The sequence below is a fragment of the Cervus elaphus genome, chromosome 4 (assembly GCF_910594005.1).
Source record: "Cervus elaphus chromosome 4, mCerEla1.1, whole genome shotgun sequence".
NCBI lineage: Eukaryota > Metazoa > Chordata > Mammalia > Artiodactyla > Cervidae > Cervus > Cervus elaphus.
The window spans coordinates 33,404,630-33,423,833 of record NC_057818.1 but is presented as its reverse complement, the minus strand read 5'-3'; the positions used below and the strand labels follow the sequence as shown (position 1 = coordinate 33,423,833).

At 39.5% G+C, this 19,204-nt stretch overlaps 1 protein-coding gene across 2 annotated transcripts in view; it reads left to right on the top strand.

Annotated features, from left to right (window-relative positions):
• Positions 1-3,120, top strand: part of CDH11 (cadherin 11) — a 49,292-nt gene extending 46,172 nt beyond the window's left edge. For both annotated transcript variants that reach the window (XM_043898640.1, XM_043898639.1), the window contains one exon: positions 1,793-3,120. In XM_043898640.1, coding sequence (XP_043754575.1) covers positions 1,793-2,289 — 497 coding nt within the window. In that variant the 3' untranslated portion in view covers positions 2,290-3,120. The remainder of the gene's footprint in view (positions 1-1,792) is intronic.
• Positions 3,121-19,204: the final 16,084 nt, after the last annotated feature.

Below are 19,204 nucleotides of genomic sequence, written 5' to 3'. Positions count from 1 at the left end.
CTACTGAATGAATTCATGGATCCTCAGTGCATAGGGAAGAGCCAACGAGTTGAATTCAACAAATAGTTAATGAGTATTTTCAGGATACCAGGCCCTGTGTTCAGCCCAGGGAGATAAAGAGAAGAATTATACAAGATCTCAGTGATCAAAAAGTTCATCATCTATTGAGGAAAATAGGCATGAGCAGATAAATACAGAGGCACATGGTGAGCACTATGATGGGGATATGAACATAACAGGCAGTGGGGGCCCAAGAGGTGAAAGTGCCTGACATTGAGTGGGAAGGTCAGAGACATCTTTCTGGAGGATGTAACACACCTATCAGATGCTGAGTGTTCCATCTGAGGAAAAGGGGCTGGGATGGATGGATAGTCCAAGCAGAGGGGGCAGAAAACAGAAATGTTCTGAGAAGTTCATAATCGAGTGGGGGAGGCAGATGTGTGAACAGTGTAACAGGTGTCATGGTGATGGCCAGGTGGATGCAGAGAACGGATACCAGTAGTCCTGTCTGGTATCAGAATGGGATATCAGGAAGGATTTTTGTGATGAAAGATAAAGAGTCATCCAAGCAAAGAAAGTGAAAAGGAGTGGTCCTGGTGAAGGTGTTGTTAGGAGCTAGGCACAGGGGGAAAACACTGCCTAGTGAGCACTGGAAGCCATTCAGAGTCTAGGCAGGTGCACACCCTCGTCCTGCATCTCACAGTGGTGGTGGATCCAGAGGGGCTCTAAGGTCACTTGCCAAATTCAGTCACAAACATTTTCTGCAGTCTTGCTGAGCATGTGGTTGCTGTTGTTTGGTTACCAAGTGGTGTCTGACTCTTTTATGACCCCATGGACACCACGTGACCCCATGCCCGTCTCCTCTGTCTATGGGGTTTTCCAGGCAAGAATACTGGAGTGGGTTGCCATTTCTTTTTCCAAGGGATCTTCCCGACCCATGTCTCCTGTACTGGCAGGTGGATTCGGTACCACTGAGCCACCAGAGAAGCCCAGTGTTCCAACGAAAGACTGTAGAAGCCTCTTATGGGGAAGTGGGGGGATTGTCAGAGGAATGAAGCAGTGGCTGAGCTTTCCTTGTAAGCAACTCTGCTCACTTATCCTAGATGGCCTGAGTTCAGTGGAATCCCCTCTCTCAGAGAAGAGACAATAACAGTGGTTTCATCTGGAGTTTCAGCTGACACAGTTTTCTGTTCAAACAAATAGAGATTTTTCATTTGTCTGTTGGGGGTCTTTATAAGCTATCTCTCTTCTATATGGTGGTCTGAAGAGAGTCTAGCTATGCTTATGATCCAGTTTCTTATAAAGGTGTAGTGGGTTCCGTGCTGGCCTCACCTCAGAGCTCTTGCAACCTCTTTTAGACAGGACCTCAAGTCTCTCGTGTCTTCATTTGTAAACTTTGGAGAGGCAGCTGCTTTCCTTTGCAAAAAGAGACAGGCATAACCCACATTTAAGAGGCTGCAGACGGACAGAGATATTTAGAATCTTCCTAATTCTTTGGAAGATGACTTCCAAATAGTATCAGATTGATTTGCAAAAAGCTCACAATAGTTCCAACTTGCCAGTTTGTTTGGATAATAATATTTTCCTGGCAGCATTTTTGCAGAGGAAGAGACAGGTGGAGGGCAGCTTTTGCGCATCTTTGAGGATTCCAGGTAAGGCACTCATTTCATAGACTGGTCCCTGTTCTGAAGCATGTGTACTCCATGCTTTAAGGTAAGCAGAGTTCCCCTGGGAAAAGAACCCCAGAAGACTGGACTTAACCCTTGCTTCCTTTCTTTGTCTTTCCCTGTAGTCATTGTAGTGTTGTTCGTGACCCTGAGAAGGCAAAAGAAAGAACCACTCATCGTCTTTGAGGAGGAAGATGTCCGTGAGAACATCATCACCTATGATGACGAGGGCGGTGGGGAAGAAGACACAGAAGCCTTTGATATCGCCACCCTCCAGAACCCCGATGGTATCAATGGATTTATCCCTCGCAAAGACATCAAACCTGAGTATCAGTACATGCCTAGACCTGGGCTCCGGCCAGCACCCAACAGTGTGGATGTGGATGACTTCATCAACACGAGAATACAGGAGGCGGATAATGACCCAACTGCCCCTCCTTATGACTCCATCCAAATCTATGGTTATGAAGGCAGGGGCTCCGTGGCTGGGTCCCTGAGCTCCTTAGAGTCGGCTACCACAGATTCAGACTTGGACTATGACTACCTACAGAACTGGGGCCCTCGGTTTAAGAAACTAGCGGACTTGTACGGTTCCAAAGACACTTTTGATGACGACTCTTAACAATAACGATACAAATTTGGCCTTAAGAACTGTGTCTGGCGTTCTGAGGAATCTAGAAGATATGTAAACAGGTATTTTTTTAAATCAAGGAAAGGCTCATTTAAAACAAGCAAAGTTTTACAGAGAGGATACATTTAATAAAACTGCAAGGACATCAAAGTGGTAAATACTGTGAAGTACCTTTTCTCACAAAAAGGCAAATATTGAAGTTGTTTATCAACTTGGCTAGAGAAAAACCACTTGGCATACAAAATATTTAAGAGAAGGGGAAGTCTTAACGGTGAACTCACAATGAAGGGAAATTGTTTATGTGTCATGAACATTGAACTCTTTTTTTTTTCTTCTTTTTGTTTTAATTTGTCAAAGATGCTTCCACAAAATTAGAAAGGACAACAGTTCTGAGCTGTAATTTCGCCTTAAACTATGGACACTCTATATGTAGTGCATTTTTAAACTTGAAATATATAATATTCAGCCAGCTTAAACCCATACAATGTATGTACAATACAATGTACAATTATGTCTCTTGAGCATCAATCTTGTTACTGCTGATTCTTGTAAATCTTTTTGCTTCTACTTTCATCTTAAACTAATATGTGCCAGATATAACTGTCTTGTTTCAGTGAGAGGCGCCCTATTTCTATGTCATTTTTAATGTATCTATTTGTACAATTTTAAAGTTCTTATTTTAGTATACATACGAATATCAGTATTCTGACATGTAAGAAATGTTACGGCATCACACTTATATTTTATGAACATTGTACTGTTGCTTTAATATGAGCTTCAATATAAGAAGCAACCTTTGAAATAAAAAAGATTCTTTTTTAATTCTGGGTTTGATTCTTAACATTGAAAACAATTAAGTATTTCTAATTACCCATTTATAATTCTAATTTAAGATATTTGTTATCTTTTCATAACCCTATTTATGATATGTTATAGTCTGCTGATTTTATTGTTTATTTAAAATTGGATATGTTTTACAAATGTTTTTTTTTTTTTTTCTTCAGACAAGATTCTGTAACATTGTGTAAAGCTTTTTTGTACATTCTTGGTGTTAGCTTCTTAGCTTTTCTTCACACACATCTTCTATCAAAGAAGGATGCTAAAGATCTAGGTCAGTCTATGATTTTGCAATACTTGTTATATAATATGCACTTATCTTGTATATCAGTAATTTGATGGTTATGAGAAATGAATCCATGTGGGAATGAATCTATTAGAACTCTAAAGTTCAAGATGTGGATGTTATTGCCCCATACCGAGCATTTGGGGGTTGGTGGGGGTGAAGAGTGAAAAATATACATTTGCAACATGTAGTTATAAGATCAGACCTCCAATGTTATTCTAGTTTTCCTTACTTTGATCTTGCCAGGCTATCATAATGACTCTGACAGTTGAAACTGCTTCTTTTTCTTTTTATAATTGTAACTCCTTTTAAAACAATGTGGCATTTCAAAGTTTGATCAAAGAAAGAGCAATTCATTTCTGAACCTTTGTTTTAAAATATGCTTTGAGCCATAAGCTCAGAATGAGGGCAGGGACCGTGGTGGGATTCTGAGGTCAATGCCATTTGTGAGTATGCCTGAAGTCTCCTGCAGTCCCATCCTGCTGCCTAGCGGTTGGGACTTCTGTGGGGGATGATTCACCTGCTCTGTAGGGCCAAAGGTCAAAACATAGCAATACTTGGGGAAAGAACACACAGGTCATTCTGTGCTGTAAGTGCTTTTTCTCTTTCCCCTAGACACAGGGCACATGCTTTCTCTTGGATTGCAGATAATTTTTAGATTATCTTCTCTTTTTTTAAACTTTATTGTGGGAGTTTGTTTCAAGCAATTTCTTGATATCCTGCTACAGACTATTTTTATGACTCAGTCAAAATCATACAAAGAGAAATGTTTTGATGAAGTGCTCACTTCCACATTCCTTTGCATTTGAATCAAATTGTCTGAACACTTCAATGGAATAAATTCTGTGGACGATGTCACATTGGAATCTTTCATTTCAGTGAAGGATTGCACACTTTCAATACTTCCATAATGACAAGTTTTGTTCATTTTTTTATATAGTTTTTGTAATCCAAAGAATATTTTGCTAGGTTTGCACAGATCTCCAATTGAATTTGAAGTGAAGAAATAATTCAAAAGGAAAATGAATAGCACTTAAACAAGTATACAGCTGTAAGTAACCCCGTCACCGTGGATGATCCTTTTTTCTAGGAATGTATTTGGATTAGATTTGACAACTACATTTTAACATTTTTGTGTTTAAATTTTTTTTTAAAGGCTGTTTACTTTTTCAATAGTTAAAATACTTGTTTTTCATTTTTTTCCTTTTTATCTTCTTTTTTACTTTAAGCCTCTATTGTTTGTAGAACCCTTTTAGAAGCTCTCAAATAAAGTGTCTTTCCTGACTAGTGGAGTCCTTTTTCATTTGGAACATATTCCCTTAAAAGCAAGCTTTAGTTTAAGTGGTCCTTCCTTATTTCAATATAAAGTAATCACTGCATTATGACATGGATTCAGCTCAAGAAAGGGCACGGCTTTATTCTTCTTGTCCTTCAGTAGTAGATATTGCTCCATCCATCATTCATTCACTCATCAAAACGTATTTTGTAAACCCTGTAGTAGTTTCTCAGATACAGAATGAAGAAGCTTCCTTGATATCTTCTAGTCTTTCCAAACTTGTTCCAAAATACTTATCCCGTTAATCACCTATGTACCTCTGTACCCACCTACCTCTCCAGACAATGCATCTGGCTATTTCCTATCCTTAAGGGTTGAGGGAAGGAAATAAATCAAAGGCGTAACAGAAGACAATGAGATGCTAACTGTGAATGGAGGACCTTTCTGGATAGATCTTGTGTTTGCTAAGTTGCATTTTATAAGCCAATGTTCCTGGCATGATGGGGAAAGTAAGAGAGCAGATGATCTACATTTCTTGGAGACCTTATTAAAAATTATACACTCAGGTTGCCCAGAGAGAATAGCTTTGTGAATCAGATGGGACCTGGTCAACAGTATTTGAAATTGCTCCTGGGTGATTATGCAACGTCCTTCATCTCTTTGAGAGCCTCTGGAGGACAGCAAGGGGTGAGTTGGGATCTCTGAGAAGAGTACTGAAATCTATCTGGCAGGCAGTGTGGACACATTAGGATCATATAAAGCTAGAGGCATGTCAGGAGGCTTTTTATGAATGTCAAAATGTGACATAAGTATTCTAAAGTAATTCAGTAAATTGGTGATGGAAAGGAGGCAAGGCTTTGCTGCTTCTGCACTGCTGTCAGCTTGGCCTAGCCCATCATCATCTCTGATCTGGAAGATGGAAATAGCCTCCTAAATTGACCTCCTGCTCCCAGCTTCTCCTCAAAGAAGCCAAAGGGATACAAACACCCAACTCAGACCACCTGACTTCATACCTTAAACCTCTTCACTGGCTTTCCAAAGTCTTAAATATTGCTTTATATGACTAATGCCTTGCAAATCTCACCAACTTCACCTTCCTTCATCCTCCTGTCAGTGCACTGTGATCCAAGCACCCTGGCCACCTATTAGTTCCTCATACAGACAAAATGTGCCCCCCTTTCCATCTATAGAGGTTCATCCTCTGTTGGTCTCCTTGGTATCGATTACAACTCTGTAAACTTATTTTGCTTATTGGCTTTTCTTTTGTCTGTGAGTCTGAATGCCCCACCAGAATGTAAGCCTCAAGGGGGTAGAGGTTTTGTCTTCCTATTGTATGCCCAATCTTTTTCATTGTGCCTGAAACACAGCAATCAATACTTGAATGGATGATGGTACCCAATAAGGCAGACTGATTGGGATTTGATGACTGAATAGAGAATGCCTGTGTGATACTAAGCTTTCTTTACTTGAGAAATTGAGTAGATTGTGACCTTGGTATCTGAGACTGTGAATCTAAAAGGAGAAGTGGTGTGGGGGCAAAGAAGTTGAATTAAGTTTGGGTTGGACTTGTAAATCACAGGTGCTTCTGTGGCAGCTAAGTGGAACTAGGTAATGAGAAATATGGATTTGCCATTTAGCTCACTAGAGAAGTAGGGCTGGGCATGTGGAGTAAGCCTTATCAGGGGGTGAAGTCTCAGGAGTGACTGTATGTCTAATTGGGTTTCACTGCTCTCTCCCAACTCTAAAGGAGTGTTTTGATGGTAATGTAAGTCCCTCTGGTGTTGAAGAGTAATGCTGGCTTTAGTTTTATTAATAAGGATAATTAGTAGGCATAAACCTTATTCATGTATGTCAAATGCTTTGAAAAATAAGAAGGGGATATTAATTAATGCATTATTTTTTTCTTCAATTAATGAGGCTTTTTTTTTTTTGAGCCTGTACTGTGTGGGAGAATGTGTACTAGATACACTACACTGATTCCTATGAGAAGACAAAGGATATGCTATGATCCTCACCTTACTAGACAAGAGAGGCTAAGCATCTCTTCAACACATACACAGGAAATGATTGTCAAAGCTGGATAGGAATAGATCCTGTTTCTCCCACCTTGTGTCAAGGGCTTACCCTTTAAAGAGCTAACCATGATAGCTATTCCTCATCATCGGTGACTTAGCTCAGGCTTGGCAGTAAGAACTTGGGATGGACAGTCCTTTGAGCTGCCATTCACCACAGAGCCCCGTACGCCTAGCCTGCCTTCCAAGTCCAAAGTGATTCATGAGACAGGATTGTGAATTCTTTCTGCTGGGGTTTGAAGTCTTTTTACAAGATGGCTGTTGATAATCAAATATAAAAGAAACTGATAAGGCATGTCATAGCTGTTTGTAATATGTTTCACAGAGAAGTTTGATATTTCATCTTCTTTGTTGCAATAAAACTGTGCTGGCGGGAAAAGGTCAATGTCTAGAGCCTTTGTCAGGCCCCAGGAGACTGAGAGGAAGAATTGAATTTTCATCTTGCAGACTAACTCGGCTGATCATTTTTAGGATCACAGGGCATTCTTTATTCCAGATGTCATGATACATTTTTTACATGTGATTTTACAGTTATTTGCCACTTGAATCAGCTGATGGCCGGCACATGGTCATGTCTCACAGGCTCACAGAGACAACACAAGTCTAAGGCTCGAACCTCACAAACCTCAAATCTTCAGCTCAAGAGTAAAAGTTGTATACTACCCACCCTTGTTGGGTGGGCATTCATTGCACCACTGTGTGTAAAGCCTGGCTCCAACACTTACTAGCTTTGTGACTTTGGCCAGGTACACTGACCTCTCTGAATACCGCTTTCTACAAATATGCAATGCAAATAATATGGCCTGTGGTGGTAACAAATAAATGAGCTCATGTTTCTAGAGCCACTCAGATTCTAGGACAGGGCAAATGCTTAAAATAAGGTAGCAGTTATATTATTAGGGTAACTATCCTTTTCCCAGTTCCAGGTTGCTGAACAATGTAAGGGAAGAATTTCCTTTCTTTATACCTCCCTTTTCCTCTTCAAAATCAATGTACTCTCTCATCATTCTAGCCTGAGCCAACAGTAGAACATAGCTTGGCATACCACAGCTTAGGATAGGCAGGGTTTACTACCACCAAATATATATATATATATATATATATATATATATAGTTGTTGTTGTTGTTCAGTTGCTTAGTCATGTCTGACTCTTTGTGACCCCATGGACTGCAGCAGGCCAGGCTAATTATAATATATACAGTCCATGTATATGTTATATATTTACATATATATATAATAAGGCTGATTACTTGATCGATGAATTCACCTGTTTGACTACAGTGTATAGCATATTGGCAAAGCACCAGGTAAAATAGGTTTTAAATGTCTCATTAGAAGACAATAAATAAATTTACATGATTATGAATTGTGTTTAATTGGGTAGAAACAATGTATCAAGTGATACATGAAATTTGGATGAGGTTGTCAAGAACTGCGCAAACTTTGACATTTTTAATACAGTGAATTTCATATTTGATATATCTTTGCTCATTTGTTCAAACAATTGGAATCCTTTTTAAAAGACATAACTCTGAAAATATTTAGATTTGAAGACATATAATTTTATTAGAATACTTTTTTTAAAAATAGCAATCCTGATGAGTTTAATTTAACCACAATTTTTACTTCATTTAGCACTCAGGAAATTGGAAATTATTTCATGCTATGGTAATTTTCTTCTTTTTTTTCCTCCAAACACTAACTGAGATGTGAATGAAATAATAATGTTTGGAAATGTAATTTTCAAAATGCTTTCTCTGATAAATTAGTAAAGAGGTGGTTAGTTTGATGATGGTGACCAAGCAAACTAGATCAGTGGGGAACCCACCTTTTTTTTTTTCCTCTCTCTCTCTCTCTCTTTGAATCCCTAGCCCAGAATAGGTGCTGAGTAAATGTTTGGGGCAGGAATATAAGGATGAATGCGCAAAGGAAAATAAGTTCTTCATTTTATGATCTAGGTATTATAGCGTTTTAAACTACTGGAAATGTGTATGTGAGGATTCCTCTGGGTACCTTGCCTCACGCTCTGCCTCCACATTTTGATAGTACCATTAATAATGCTTTGGATTTAGATTTGACATGACTGGATATTTACCCAGCACACAGTCAGATCAAATTGGGCCCGGATGCACTGAGCAGATCACTGAAGTGTCATCTGATAATCTATGTGACTCCTAGCCCTGGAACTCTGCTTAACATCTGTGGGTCTCATTTTTTTTTAATACAGTGGGGATATGTAGTCTCTGTCTGGCATTCCTCCAAGAATTCTAGGAATGATTGACCTAGAATAGGAAAATAACTAAATGTATGACTTGCTGCACAAATGAGATTTTATTGTTGTTTCTGCTGTTATTTGGGCTGTTTTCTACCATAAATTGATCTTTCTAGCATCTGCAAGAGGTAACCTCTGATCCAAAGTGAAGTCAAGAGAGATTTGGTTTCTCTTTTGAAGACTTTGATCCGGTAGCCTTAGGGTAGGCTTTAAACTGCCTCTAAGAAATGGATACTGCATTTTGCTGTGTAAGGACTGTGGTCCCACGGGTTTTCCCAGACTTTCCTCTCAATTTTGCTGCAGATACTCAAGTCCTTTATATAAAATGGCAGACTATTTGCTTATAACCCAAGCACATCCTCCTGTCTACTTTACATCATCTCTGTATCATTTATAATACCTTATTCAATGTCAATGTTATGTAAATAGTTGTAAATACAATGTAAATGCTATGTGAATAGTTGCTGACCTGCAGCAAATTAAATTTTGCATTTTAGAGCTTTCTGGAATTAAAAAAAAAAATCCCATCTGTGTGGTTGAATCTGCGGATGCAGGACCCACTAATGCAGAGTGTCAGCTGGACTCATTTTCACCTGGAGGCTATGAGGAATAGTCCATCCTTGTCCATTGTTTTCCAAGTTTGAATGTGTATTTCTACATTTCTCTGGTGGTTGGAAGAAACAGTTTATTTACACATTATTAGAAATACTAAAGAGAGAATAGCATCTTCTTTTAAAATAGTAAACTGATAAAATACACACAATTCTCCCTCTAATTGGAATCCACTTCCCCCTTTCTATTAATGTAGTGTTAACTGCTCAGGCGTGTCTGACTCTTTTTCGACCCCACGGACTGTAGCCCACCAGGCACCTCTGTCCATGGGATTGCCCAGGCAAGAATACTGGAGTGGGTTGCCATTGCTTTTTCCAGGACATCTTCCCCATCCAGGGATAAAACTGGTGTCTCCCGCATTGCAGGTGAATTCTTTTATCTCTGAGTCACCAAGAATGCCTAAAACCATTAGAACCTCCTTAGAGTAGAGAGAGAGAAGTGTCTTTTGTAGTGTTAATTAGGTGACTTTTTGAACACACCTAAGTCAGTTTTCATTCCAATCCCTAAGAAAGGCAATCCCAAAGAATGCTCAAACTACTGCACAATTGCACTCATTTCACAGGCTAGTATAGTAATGCTCAAAATTCTCCAAGCCAGGCTTCAGCAATATGTGAACCAAGAACTTCCAGATGTTCAAGCTGGTTTTAGAAAAGGCAGAGGAACCAGAGATCAAATTGCCAATATCTGCTGGATCATCAAAAAAGCAAGAGAGTTCCAGAAAAACATCTATTTCTGCTTTATTGACTACGCCAAAACCTTCAACTGTGTGGATCACAATAAACTGTGGCAAATTCTGAAAGAGATGGGAATACTAGACCACCTGACCTGCCTCTTGAGAAACGTGTATGCAGGTCAGGAAGCAACAATTAGAACTGGTCATGGAACAACAGACTGGTTCCAAATAGGAAAAGGAGTACATCAAGGCTGTATATTGTCATCCTGCTTATTTAACTTATCTGCAGAGTACATCATGAGAAACGCTGGGCTGAAAGAATCACAAGCTGGAATCAAGATTGCTGGGAGAAATATCGATAACCTCAGATATGCAGATGACACAACCCTTATGGCAGAAAATGAAGAGGGACTAAAGAGTCTCTGGATGAAAGTGAAAGAGGAGAGTGAAAAAGGTTGGCTTAAAGCTCAACATTCAGAAAACTAAGATCATGGCATCTGGTCCCATCACCTCATGGGAAATAGATGGGGAGACAGTGGAAACAGTGTCAGACTTTATTTTTTGGGGGGGCTCCAAAATCACTGCAGATGGTGACTGCAGCCATGAAATTAAAAGACACTTACTCTTTGGGAGGAAAGTTATGACCAGCCTAGATAGCATATTCAAAAGCAGAGACATTACTTTGCCAACAAAGGTCCGTCTGGTCAAGGCTATGGTTTCTCCAGTGGTCATGTATGGATGTGAGAGTTGGACGGTGAAGAAAGCTGAGCACCGAAAAATTACTCAATATGTTGACTGGGCAGAGGGTGGGGAAAGAAGGGATGTTTCAGTGGTCTCCTGAGAGTCTGGGCAGCACTGGCTATTTATGGATGAAAGAACTGAGGCCCTCGGAGAAGGTGATGGCAACACACTCCAGTATTCTTGGGCTTCCCTGGTGGCTCATGGAGAAGGCAGTGGCACCCCACCCCAGTACTCTTGCCTGGAAAACCCCATAAACGGAGGAGCCTGGTGGGCTGCCGTCTATGGGGTTGCACAGAGTTGGACATGACTGAAGTGACTTAGCAGCAGCAGCAGCAGAACTGAGGTCCCAGAACATAAGCTATCTTGATTCAAGTGTCAGAGGACTGGCGGTTCAGTGGTTTCACCTTCCAATGCAGGGAAGTGGGTTTGATCCCTGGTAAGGGAACTAAAATCTCACATGCCGTGGGGCAGCTAAGCCCATGCACTCTGAGCCTATGCACTACTGAGCCTATGCACTCTAGAGTCCCTGTGCCACTACAAGAGAAAGCCCACATGCTGCGATGTAGACCCAGGCAGGCAAAAAAAAAAAAAAAAAAAAAAAAATCAGAGGATCAAGAAGAGGAATCTGGAAAGAGAACACAAATCTTCTGTTCATGACCTTTCTTTCAGTTCTAGGAAAACTGAACTTCAGATTTACCAACAATTGAGTCCGTTTTTTCCTGCCAGGTGTTTTTTTCCTGCCCAGATACACTGATTTCTCCTTATATCCACAATTGATCTACTCAAATGTCACCTCAGAAAGGCCTACATTGACCACCTTATATAAAATATTCCTTCTCTCTGCATTCCTTTCCAAGCCTGTTATCTCATTTTTTTTTTTTTGTTTTGTTTCACTGCAATTAGCACTAACTGACATTATAAAGGATACCTATGTACTGTTTATTGTTTGTGTCCCCTGCCCTACTGTGATGAAAATTCCATGAAAACTGTAGTTTTGTGATGTTCATCTCTATATGCACAGAATCTAGAGCAGTGTCTGACATATAAAAAGCTCAATAAGTAATTGTTGAACTAATCAATAACAATAAGCATTATCAACCCTAGGTTTTTAACATACAGTTTTAATCCAGTGAGACTTCATTCAACTATTTCTTTCAGTTCCAATTATTACTAGCAATGATGCTGTCAACAAAATGAGGATCAGAGAAGATACAGTGTACCTGCATTCACTCCTTCAATACAGGCATTTCAGATACTCAGAGCAGTGATTGATCAGCAATTGTTAACTCCTTATGAGAAGTTTTCCCTCTAGCTTTTCCATCATCTAGAAAAAGCACCAAAAACTAGGCATCCCCAGTGGTAAAGAACAGACTCTACAGGAGGTGACTACAGCCCTCTGTGAGTGCACAGTCTTCTGACCACATTTTCTTAGGTACCCAATGTTTCAGTGAAAGAAAGCTTCAATATTCCATCCTAATTACCCACAAGGATGTGAAGAGATTTGCCATGAAGTGAGTTTCTAGTTAATGGGATACATTTTTCGCTTAAACTATGATGCGTTATTAAACCCAGGTGGGGTGGCAGAGAAGGAACAAAGGTAGTTGCTAGTTATTCTGCTAAATGTTAAACACCTGCTCTTACCTGTAATGTATGCAAAATGCACATAATTCCCACCCTCAAAAATCAAATGGCCAATTTATGGGCAGCCTGCTTTGTTCTAGAAATTAGACCCATATAGAATTCAGAAATTTTCCATTTCAATTGTTCAGCATTACGGATAAAACTCCAAATGGAATGAAATATTCTAGATACCACTCACTATGTGGACTTTTTTTTTAACTTGCCAGCAAGATAACTGAAGTCCAGAAGATCCAAATATCCCATAGCCATACCTCCTGTTTGTTTATCAGAAACAAGTAGGGGCAGGGTACTTCTCATGGGCATGTTAGTTCTCCCTGAGACAGTCTCAGTTTTTGTCTGTGGTTCTAGAGCAGATTTTTTAAATGGCCTTTTATGGATAATAGTTAATATGGTCATCCTGCCAATGATTTTATCCCACAGTATGTTGACAGTGTAGCAGGTTTTCAGTGACCCATAGAGGCTTCTCCCACAACTATGGAAAGGTGATTCATCTACTATAGGAAGAAAAGAAAAAGAAAGAAACTTGAGACTCAATCTCATTAATGTTGAAGAAATACTCTTATATATCTTCTTCTTCCCTCTTTGCAGGCTTAAATTTTAAAAGTGATTTTTTAAAAGTAACAACCCTCTTTCTCAAGATATAGAAATACTGAAGGAAAAAAAAGAGGAATATTGGGTTTATATTGATTGTACAGTTTGATGTTTCACTTAACCTATGGGCTGTATCCAACATCAAAAGGTCTTTTTAACACTTGCTTAAATTATATTAAATTTCTTAAATAATATTATATTGTGTGGATGGGTCCTCTCTTATATGCTCTTAAATTAGCAGATATTTATTAAACACCTTACTATAAGCTGGACACTCATCACTGCCCAGGGAAAACAACAACAGCAAAATAGACCAAGTGCCTGCCTTCATGTGGAGCAAGTTCTACTGGTGATGTTCAGATGGTAATGAAGTATTGACACAGGTACATAACTTGATAGGAAAATTGTTAGGACAAATGGCTGAATTTCTCCAGCTATTAAATTGTAACAAAAAATGATGGAGGAGGAACTTAGAAATTAAATAAGATGTGGGCTATAAAGCAACCAAATAAAACATGTTGGATCCTTATTCAATCTTAATTGGATCTTTATTTAAGCAAACAAAATGCTCAATAAACACACACACACACATACACACACAAAGTCAGTTGGACACTGGCTATTTGATATCATTTAATATTTGATAATAATTTGACATTATATTATTCATTATGTTATTGCTAGTGTGATTCAATTTTTGAAGTTTTTTTCTTTTTGCTATATATATATACATACATATATTATGATGTCTAAAATTTCCCACATACGAACTGGGGCTGGGATGTGGTGGGAAACGGTAAGGTATGTGGATGAAATAAGATAGCTCATGTGTGGGAAGTTGCTGAAGTTATCTGATAGGTACATGTGGGCTCACTATACTCTTCTTTCTACTTTTGTTTTATATTTTCCCTAATAAAAAATAAAGAAAATGTTCATCTGGCTTTACTGTTGTTGCTTGTTGCTATTCTTGATAATGTTGGGGGGCAAAACCTGCCATCTCAAAATGTGTCACTCTGGCATAAGAATCAATTTATACTGATTATTTTTAAGGCCTCATACACTCAGGAAGAAACTTTGGCCTTCTCCCTGACCATCTAAAGGAAAGTTTTACGAAGGAAGATAGATAGATAACTATACTATGAACAAGGTGTGTAGACAGGAGGGACCTGGGCAGAGTCTGCTTGTTAAAATTTTTCTCTGTGTCCCACTGCCTCCACAGAGCCCAGCAAACCTTTCTTTTACCAAACATTTGCTATTTCATCTCCAGGTGAACTGCATTCTTCCCCTTTGAAGGACCCCAATATCCTCTTTTGTTTTTAGCTAAAGATAGTATTTAAGGATGAGGGTTTCCGCCATTTTGACACATTTCTCCATTTCCCTGGGTCTTTTCCACATATACGTGTTATTAACATTTGTTTGATTTTCTCCTGTTAATATGTCTTACATCAATTTGAGTCTTAGACCAGACAGAAGAATCTGGAAGGGTAGAGGAAAATTTCTCCCTCCTCTACTAATATCTTGCCCTCATACCAAACCAATTGTTTCAGAATAGGATGGTGTTTACACATCCGTATTTTTTTAAGCAGTGCCTTATCTAGCAATATTGGAGCCAGAAAGAAAAAGAAAAATTAGTAATACCAATTCTGCCTTTATTTAGAAAGTTGATATTTTCTTCATCTTGTATTTTTTGGATGAATTTTGACTAAAAAAAAAAAAAAAGTTTGCCTTGAATTGTGTTTATCTTGAGAACTGAATTTTCAGAGCTCTCTTACATTCTCCACCCAAGGCCAGTGCCTCAGGGGGAATTCTTCACCCCTGAACTCTAATGATGCACAGAGAGGAGCCTTCACCAGGCACCATCTAGGCCTGCGCATCTATGAATTGAATGTGCATGTGAAGTAACTTGGGATCCTGTTGGAAACTGACTCAGCAGGTCTGGAATGGAGCCTGTAGGATGTGACCGAAAATGACAAAACTATCTGAGGTGAGTCATTTCATATTAAGTAAACAGAGACTGGAAAAACAAGCAGCAATAGATCTGAGAGTCCTCTTGCCATTACCACTTACGAGGGTATGACAGCAATCCTGCCCAAAGGAAGCCTCAAACCCAATTTCTTGAAAATCATCATCAAATTCCTGTCTTACTCTGTATCCTGTTAATATGTTTCCTTCAGGTCCCCACAAGCCTGCCACAGTTGTTTGAAAAAGTCCCTCTCAGGTCAGGGGTCAGTGGGCAAAACATCCTACCTGGAGTACATACGTTCTATTGCTTTGCTTTGAAGCCTGTGGCTCAAAGTGGGTTGAGCTGCAACCAACTCTGACTGGGAAACTGTATAGGTTTTTTGATCTCAGACTGCAACCTTGGTACTGCAAAGAATACCACTGTCCATTTTTTTAAGTCTATTTAATCTATGGGGGCATGTCCAATCTGCCAAACTGGATGAATTCCACCCCAGCCTTTATTGCCCCTCAACTTTCTGTTTGGGGTTGCACTCGAATTTGGAAACCTTCTGAAAAACGGAGGTATAGTCTGTAATCTCCACATCAGTGCAGTGCTCAGCAGATACCTGTGGGTCTTGAGGGTCAGTCCCATCAGATGAGCATCACACCTTTTTGTCTTACTTGAGACCAGAGGTGAAAACTTAAATGTCTCTCCTCTCACTGTTATTATTTCCTCATTGGGTTTAATCTTTCATAAAACAGTTTGAAAAGCTATTTGACTTCAGGCTATGTCTGCTTTCTCCAGGGCAAATATCCTTGAGGCTAGAGGTACAAAACAATCTGGCAATTTTTTTTTTTTTTTCTCTTTCATGGGCTTCCCTGGTAGCTCAGCTGGTAAAGAATCTTCCTCAAATGCAGGAGACCTCAGTTCAATTCCTGGGTTGGGAAGATCCTCTGGAGAAGGGATAGGCTACTCACTCCAGTATTCTTGGCACAAAACATTTTGGCAGCTTTTTTTTTTTTCTTTTTAATAGAGTGGGATGGAGAATATAAGGAGAATCAGGTTTGATTAAAAATTAGAGATACCAAGGGAACATTTTATGCAAAGATGGGCTCGATGAAGGACAGAAATGGTATGGACCTAATAGAAGCAGAAGATATTAAGAAGAGGTGGCAAGAATACATAGAAGAACTGTACAAAAAAGATCTTCATGACCCAGATAATCATGATGGTGCGATCACTCACCTAGAGCCAGACATCCTGGAATGTGAAGTCAAGTGGGCCTTAGAAAGCATCACTACGAACAAAGCTAGTGGAGGTGATGGAATTCCAGTTGAGTTATTTCAAATCCTGAAAGATGATGCTGTGAAAGTGTTGCACTCAATATGCCAGAAAATTTGGAAAACTCAGTAGTGGCCACAGGACTGGAAAAGGTCATTTTCATTCCAGTCCCAAAGAAAGGCAATGCCAAAGAATGCTCAAACTACCACACATTTGCACTCATCTCACACGCTAGTAAAGTAATGCTCAAAATTCTCCAAGCCAGGCTTCAGCAATACGTGAACCAAGAACTTCCAGATGTTCAAGCTGGTTTCAGAAAAGGCAGAGGAACCAGAGATCAAACTGCCAACATCTGCTGGATAATCAAAAAACCAAAGGAGTTCCAGAAAACATCTATTTCTGCTTTATTGACTATGCCAAAGCCTTTGACTGTGTGGATCACAATAAACTGTGGCAAATTCTGAAAGAGATGGGAGTACCAGACCACCTGACCTGCCTCTTGAGAAATCTGTATGCAGGTCAGGAAGCAACAGTTAGTACTGGACTTGGAACAACAGACTGGTTCCAAATAGGAAAAGGAGTACATCAAGGATGTATATTGTCACCCTGCTTATTTAACTTCTATGCAGAGTACATCATGAGAAACACTGGGCTGGAAGAAGCACAAGCTGGAATCAAGATTTCCAGGAGAAATATCAATAACCTCAGATATGCAGATGACACGACTTTTATGGCAGAAAGTGAAGAGGAACTAAAGAGCATCTTGATGAAAGTGAAAGAGTAGAGTGAAAAAGATGGCTTAAAGCTCAACATTCAGAAAACTAAGATCATGGCATCTGGTCCCATCACTTCATGGCAAATAGATGGGGAAACAGTGGAAACAGTGTCAGATTTTATTTTTTTGGGCTCCAAAATCATTGCAGATTGTGATTGCAGCCATGAAATTAAAAGATGCTTACTCCTTGGAAGGGAAGTTATGACCAACCTAGATAGCATATTAAAAAGCAGAGACATTACTTTGCCAACAAAGGTCCGTCTGGTCAAGGCTATGGTTTTTCCAGTAGTCATGTATGGATGTGACAGTTGGATGGTGAAGAATGCAAAGTGCCGAAGAATTGATGCTTTTGAACTATGGTTTTGGAGAAGACTCTTGAGAGTCCCTTGGACTGCAAGAAGATCCAACCAGTCCACCCTAAAGGAGATCAGTCCTGGGTGTTCATTGGAAGGACTGATGCTGAAGCTGAAACTCCAATACTTTGGCCACCTGATGTGAAGAGCTGACTCATTGGAAAAGACCCTGATTCTGGGAGGGATTGGGGGCAGGAGGAGAAGGGGACGACAGAGGATGAGATGGCTGGATGGCATCACCGTCTCGACGGACACGAGTTTGGGTAAACTCTGGGAGTTGGTGATGGACAGGGAGGCCTGGGGTGCTGTGATTTATGGGGTCACAAACAGTTGGACATGACTGAGTGACTAAACTGAACTGAACGGATACTACTGTTTCATTTTGGCAATGGGAGAGGGCAGACAGTAAGCATGACAAATCAGTAACACATAATACTCTATCTATATCTATATATAGCTACAATTAAAATTATATATAGCTGTATAGTAAAAAGTGGTAAGGAGGAAAAAAAATAAGCCAGTGAAAGTGGAAAAGAATTGTCAAGTGGAAGAGAAGTTATTCATATTTTAAATGGCCTGACCAGAGAAGTTCTCAGTGAGAAGCTGTTATTTGAGTACAGCCGTGAAGGGGAGGCATAGCTAATCACACAGACATGTGGTGTAAGAGTATTTCAAGCAGTGGGAATAGCTAGAGCAAAGATAACTGAGCTAGAAAGGCAAAGGGAGAGAAGGGAAAATATTTCCATGAAATACAGCAGGTAAAGGGATCCCATCTTTAACATACAGATGACTCAAATAATCAGTAAAGTGCTAATAGATAAGTGAGTACAGATTATGAGCAAACCACGAAAGAGTAACTGCACCTACTAGCAATAAACCAAAAAAATCATGTATATAACATCATCAACAAGTAATCAAACAAACATACTTAACTAAAGTAGTATTTAAACCACTGTATTTCAATGAAACCAACATAAAAACAAATAAAAACAACTAAAATTATAGTGCTTATCCTGGCAAGAATTCATAGAAACAAACACACTGGTGTTTCGATGACAGAAGTGTAAATCGGTATACTACTTTGGAAAATCAATTTGGCAGTCTGTACCTTAACCCATATTAGGAAAGGAGTATGTCAAGTCTGTATACTATCACCTTGCTCATTTAACTTATATGCAGAGTACATCATGCAAAATGCCAGGATGGATGAATCACAAGCTGGAATCAAGATTGGTGGGAGAAATATCAATAGCCTCAGAGAAGGAGATGGCACCACCCTTATGGCAGAAAGCAAAGAGGAACTACAGAGCCTCTTGATATAAGTGAAAGAGGAGAGTGAAAAAGCCAGCTTAAAACTCAGCATTCAGAAAACAAAGATCATGGCATCCGGCCCCATCACTTCATGGCAAATAGATGGGGAAACAGTGGAAACAGTAACAGATTTTATTTTCTTGGGTACCCAAATCACTGCAGATAGTGACTGCAGCCATGAAATTAGAAGACACTTGCTCCTTGGAAGAAAAGCTATGACAAACCTAGACAGCATATTAAAA